Raw genomic sequence first — 6445 nt, forward strand, 5'->3', positions numbered from 1 at the left:
TCCGGTTTCAAAGAAGTGTGGAAGCAGCTCAGTGACTTAGCATTTATCTGTAGTTGCAGTGGTGTATGGATGTCGTCGATGCCCAGGAGATTTGTGCCTTGTGGTACCACGTGGAAAAGAAGTTGAGCATGACGGTTCCGATACTGGACTGGAGTGGCGAAGCACCCTTGAATGTTTATTTTTTCTTCGTGAAAAATCGACCAATTTTACCGATGTTGGCTAGAGTGGGGGTGGAGTCTTCTCGCTACGACAGACTCTCTCGAAATGACCTACCTTGCCACAATTGTCGCAGGTCTTGTTCCTTGCTTTGCAAATTCTAGAATTGGCTACGTGTTTCGCAGAGGCGCAGCAAAAGCAAATCCTACTATTTTGTCCCGACGCGGCACGCTCGGCTGGCCCTGGCGCCAAACGCTTATCCACTTTTTGCACGTACCCTGCAGGGCTAGCTGATAACAACTCCTTGGAATATTTTGCAGCTTCTTCTATACTTCGAGCAATTGTGAGGGCCCTGTCAAATGTCAATGAGGAGCCTTCCAAAAGTAGCCGCTCCCGAAGTACGGGGTTACTCGTCTTTGCGACGAGTTGGTCGCGTATGGACTCGTCGGCCTTGTCATTAAAGGCGCAGGCAAGTGAAAGTTCTCGCAGCGAAGAAACGAATATGTCCGTGGTCTCATCCGGCAACTGAACGCGTTGACCAAACCGCTGGCGTTCAATGACAACGTTAGTACTTGCTGAGTAGTACGCCTCGAGCGTCTGTAGAGCAGCCTTGAATTCGTCGTCGTCCTCTGTAGATTGCTTCTCTGGTAGCGTGTAGTAAATTCGTTGTCCCTCGACCCTTAGACAATGTAGAAAGAGCGCCTTGCAGTGTGCTGGAAGGTACACGTCGTTTGCCGACGCTACGAGGTAGTTCTCGAACAGCCGACGCCATTGCGTCCATGATATGGCGGGCTTTCCCGGTGTCGGTCGAAACTGCGGCGGCGGCGTCAGTGCCATCGAAGAAGATTGCAGTATGCCGTACTTGAGTACTGACGTGCCGTTCCGCCCGAAACCGAAAAGGGTTACCTCGTCGCCATTATGTTGTATATCAAGCGCAACGAGTCAAAATACGTAGCATAGAGATGCAGACGCCACCTTGTACCCACTGAAAAAAGAGCGTTTATTGTTGTTACATGCTATTTAAAACCGGGCTGCGCTTACTGATGATGATACTGGAAATTGTCCACCTTAGCACTGTACGACACCTGGTGGCATAAACAGAACTACATTACAAAACACAACATCCCCTCCTCCCAAAAGCCGCAGCACACCGTCCCACAACACAACATCTAGGTTTTAAATAACAGGTACTGCCGCGAAGGGTACCAATGGCGATAGGGGGTCTGTCCTCGGGGCACCATGATAGCAGGACGTAGAAGATGACGAAGAACAATAGCGGACCTTGAGGAATCAGCGATGGGGAACCTCTTGCTAAAGGACGTGGCCGACCCACGGACAGGGATGACCCCACGAGAGGAGAGGCTTGTCCGGGACAGCTGGCGAAACTTCACCCGAAAGAACCCCGACTTCGGAGTTATTGTCTTCCGGCGGATGTTTCGCAAGTACCCCGAGTACCAGAAGCTCTTTGAGCGTTTTAAGCATGCGGATCTGGAGACGCTTCCCAGCAACCCCAAGTTCAAGGCGCACGCCTGCGTGGTGGGCTTCCAGCTTTCGGCCATCGTTGAGAGCCTGGACGATCCCGATGTGGTTTCTGAGCTAATCCACAGGAATGCCGTCAACCATACGAAGCACGTCGGAGTCCGACCCCCAAACTTCGAGGGTTTCTTCTCCGCCGTCCTTGAAGAGATGGAGGCAAGGAACAGGAGTTTCATGACCCCACCCGTCGTAGCTGCCTGGGTGAAGTTTTTCGAGGTGAGGGATGCCTTTGTCGTAAAATGTCCAGTAAAGATCTGTGGGAACAATTTTCTTTTCATAAGCTGGGTTTGAGGAAAACGTAGAAAATTTCGCATCATGCATTTAGGGGACTATCGCTTAAAAACAAATGCACTCTTCATGAGGGTGTGTTAAGGGGAGTAAGCAAGAGTGACATTTTTTCTGGCTGATGCTTATGTTAACGACCCACTCAAAAACTCTGTGTTTTAAATGTAGGAAAAGGTTTTAACCAAATGTTTGTGTGAGAAGCTACATTTATACCAATTTATGTCAGAAGAGCTGTTCCATGGTGTGGTAAGAAGCTATTACAGAATCAGCGCGGCCCTAGTGGGCGGGAGAGTTCAAGGCATCCTGTTTTACGGGCAGATATTACGCTTCCCGTTGGTACTTCCCTTCACCTAGGTGCGTTGATTTTAATTTACCTGCTGTAAAGCATCACTGCTTTTTTTATAAAGAACACAGTTACGCTCCCTAATATGCCTGTGCTTTTGCAGAAATTTGGGTGAGGTTTTCGTTTGTTCTAACGGGACACCATTCCTGGTAATTTGCAACGCTACACCCTGTTAGAAAAATTTGTTCACACAGAGCTATCGCGAAAGTGGCTCTTTCAAAGTTTTGATCTTTGTGAGTTTAAGGTGTTTTCTCAGAGTGACACCAAACATAGTGCTTCGTATGGCAGATGTTCTCAGGCTATAACTGAACTTCTTCCTTACATTCACATGCAGTTCATGAACACCATCACAAGAAGAGTTTACGACCAGGCGGATGCGACGATTTCGAGTTCAACAACGAAAACAGCCTACAAGCCTCCTTTTCTCCAGCAGTACCAGGACGTGGGACACACGAAGTCTTCTGCTCACTCCAAGGACTTCAAAGGCGACAAGCCAGCCGCCGATGTGAAGAGCCAAGGCAGCGCAAAATCTGAGTCGGCTTCCAGGTCAGGGGGCCAATCACACGGTCTGGCGACACCGCTGGGGATACAGAGTAATATACCAACTCCGCTGAGAAGCAAATCCAAAGCAGCGCCGCTCCGGAATTCCCGAACCACAAATACCAAAAAGCATTGAGTTCCACAAGAATGCCCTGGAACTGTGTCAGAAATCGTGCAAGACGTTTTTGGTCGTTTACGCATTTGAAATTAGGAATTAAGACCGATGTTTCGTCACCTTTATGTGGTTAGCATTATGGAGTATGAATAAAGAATTTCTGTATTTTAACCTATCGTCCCACGTGGCGTCCACCTATATACAGCTAATAGGACTTTTGGCTGGGCACGAAGGGCTTGCCAGGGTGGGACAGTAAACACTCTGTCTCAAAAAAGGTTTTAACGGGGGAACAGAACGGCCGACGTTTAACACTTAATGAACCTAGGTTCATGAGCGATAGGGAAGGGTATGCCCGAGGTTTAGTTAAAGCTCCACTTCCCTCGCGATTTCGCAGTCTGTCGTCTAGCTGTACCTTCTTGGTGATAATATTGTGCCTTTCACTCGAGCTTGCAGCAGCCACTCCTTCATTACCTACAAGAGCCTTTCTACATAATCATGGGTCTGCTGTCATCATCAGTAGCGCCTGGCCTCAGCAGGAAGGACGAGGAACGTCAGAGAAATACCATGTCTACTTTCATCTAGTTTATTCGCGTAGTATGAAATAAAACGCTTTTTCGCACATCTCCTCGCCTAGTTCACACTATTCGCCTAAAAATTATAATTTAATCATAAACTTGTTCTTCAAACAATTTTTTTTCAATCATAGCTTGGCAAAGCGGCCTCCTCAGCCATCAAAACCTCCAGATCCTGGCCGATCCATCAAGTGAGTATGTCCAACACAGAAAGCAACAACTGCAACAACGACAGCGGCTTCTGGTCTTCTCGGCCGCAGCATGCGGTGGCTCCTCGATTCCGTCCTCCAGCTGCCATCGTATAACATAGGCAAATAAATTTTGAGCCTGCCGAAAAACTATGTCGGCGCCTACATGAATTTGTTACCCGGACGCCGGCAGCATGGAGCCCCGCTTCACCATACCGCTTCTTCCCTTGCAGCCTTCTAGAGGCGCTTCCCCCCAGCCAGGTTCCTCAAAATGTAAGCGCACTTTGGCATTCTCACTTTTGTCTCACCGGCTGAGCACTGCCACATTAGCACTGTCTTACCTACGGTCCCCTACGGTGTGGGCTCCTAGATAATGGCGAGCGGCCGTACGACGTCTTTCATGACTACGTGAACGCGATCGTCGTCATAAGTCTATCCCACCACAATCACGTCATGGCGCCCCTGGTCACTGTCCCCAAGCACGCCGTAACGCACTTTAGCATGGTAAAAACGCTGACCGCCTTGCAGAATCCCTGTGCTCAAGCTTTAACCCTAGGGCGGAGTAACATTACACCACCACCCAGCTTCACCAAAAACCCCCCGTAAACCTGCGGCCACTGAAAGCAGGTTGCGCCCAGCTACTCGACTCCTCGTGATCGCACCACTCCACCGAATACCGCGACCTTCCCATCGCCTCCGCCGTTCTACCTCAAGAACCACGAGGTGTGGCTTTTCCTCACAGAGTGCTTCCTCAGAGCCGGCCTTTTTAAGCCCTTGGTTGCGGCGTCCGTACGCAGAAAATTACAAAGAAATACGGAACACACGTACACCCGTAGGGGATTGGCAAGTAATGGGCCTTAAGAATGATTAATGTTCCCGTTACCCAAACGGTGTAACTTAAACTTATAACCATTTGAATAATGAAAGATCATGTAATCTCAAGCGAGAATTGTCTAAAAAATTCGGACGTTGAGGTTGGAACAAAAAACTTTACTTGATGAACAGAAGGAGACAAAAAGCTGACAGTGCAATCACCTAGTCCTAGATGAGTATCCAGGGCTGAGCGTGGGCTTGCGCCATATGACGGGCTCGCAAAACCAAAACAATACCCACGTAGGGGATTGGACAGGAATCGGGAATAACATGGACTAATGCACCACCTCCACAAAAGTATAAATAAGAAACTACGGTATATGAACGAACAAAGTGCATATAATTACAAGCGAGAGTTAGTAAATAATTCGGAAGTAGAGGGTTTGATAAATTAATTTAGTTTTTGAACTTAAAAAAGAAAGGAAGCTCACACAAACGTACGCAACGTTTACGACAATCAAGACCGCTTAGGTTCACGATTGCAGCCGATTTGACTCTTCCTCACTTCCACAATGACCTTTACTCGAAGAAGCAAATCGACGCATAAATAAACTAGGCGCCCGCCGCGGCTGTATGCACCCTATCACGTGTCTCTGTGTTGAGCAGGTGCCGTATTTCTCACCCCACCTTCACAGCCGAGTGAGTAAGCTGTTTGACTTTCCGGTAATAACTGACCTTAATATCCACCGCAACCTGACGGCATAGTTTCCGAATTATATTAGGTATTCTGTGAAGAATAGAGCCTTGTATTAGCCGCAGCCTTGGAAAACATCAAACTCACAAGACTGCTACCACCTTGAACGTAAGTACTACCACCCACAGCAGTAATTTGGTGCTCATATCCGAAAACTCCTCCCAATGTCGGCACGCGATGTCATTGCCCGCATCCTGACCCCATGTCTCGAGACAGCCCTCAGTAGTGGCGTGGGCCCTCCCTCCATCCCTAGACATATGCGTTAAGGTTAGGAACCATGAACACCAAGCTGCCCCGCATTCCAACTGTCTGTGAGGATTCAGAGTCGGAAATTAAACCCTTAACTGTCTAACAACCCGACCTGAAAAAGGCCATCAACCAGGTAGAACCCGCCATCGTCCACCACCGCAAAGTCTTCGTCGAGCGCTCCCCCTCCGTTGAAGGCCTGCACAACTTCGTCTTCTTGCTCCTCTGGGTGATTTCATTCTCGCCAGCAGCACGGTGCGCTTCCTAATTATACGTGTCGTCTGCAGCGTGCATATCTGCTTTGGTAAGCTCATACGCCATGTGCGTGGCGCACAGTTGGAGATAGTCCTTCCGCCCCCAATTTTATGAGTGCAGGTAGTTGCCCTAGCAACGCGGAGCGAGTGACGTTGGGAGCAAAAAATAGACATTTTGTCGGTGACGCTGTTTGCTCAAATGCTGACTGGGAAGTGCGCTTGGTATTTTTTTCTTTTTATTTTGCAAGCCCACACGCAAGCCTTGATTCGTATTATTGACTACGTACCTTCCCTACTAGTTTTATTTTCCAGTTCAAAGAGTTCATTTTTTGTTGCTATTCTACTTCTGAATCATCCACCAATCCTAGCTTTTTTTACGGAATCCTTTCACGGGTACTGTCTTCATTCATATGTTTAAGTTTTAAATTTGCAGTATTCGTGTACGGACGCCTATTTGTCCTGCTTACGCTCGATTCGTAGCCGATTCTCCATGCGGGTACCTGGGCTCGGCATTTACGTTATATTTTTCTGTTTGTAAAGTGTGCACTCAAAAGCCTCAACAGCAGCACTGTTAAAATAGGATTAACAGTGACGTTAAGTAAAACGTTAATCGCATCATCAGGGTAATCTTGTGGTGCTCTAT

At 48.1% G+C, this 6445-nt stretch overlaps 1 protein-coding gene across 1 annotated transcript; it reads left to right on the plus strand.

The window, feature by feature from the left end:
* The first annotated feature begins 1452 nt into the window (after positions 1 to 1452).
* LOC144172823 (cytoglobin-1-like) lies at positions 1453 to 3976 on the plus strand. The gene is made up of 3 exons (XM_077701450.1): positions 1453 to 1908; positions 2655 to 2838; positions 3969 to 3976. The coding sequence occupies exons 1-3, from the start codon at positions 1453 to 1455 to the stop codon at positions 3974 to 3976; spliced, it is 648 nt and encodes a 215-aa protein (XP_077557576.1).
* The last annotated feature ends 2469 nt before the right edge of the window (positions 3977 to 6445 follow it).

The sequence above is a fragment of the Haemaphysalis longicornis genome, unplaced genomic scaffold (genome assembly GCF_048455015.1).
Source record: "Haemaphysalis longicornis isolate Haplotype H1 unplaced genomic scaffold, Haemaphysalis longicornis Haplotype H1 scaffold_26, whole genome shotgun sequence".
In the NCBI taxonomy this organism is placed as follows: domain Eukaryota; kingdom Metazoa; phylum Arthropoda; class Arachnida; order Ixodida; family Ixodidae; genus Haemaphysalis; species Haemaphysalis longicornis.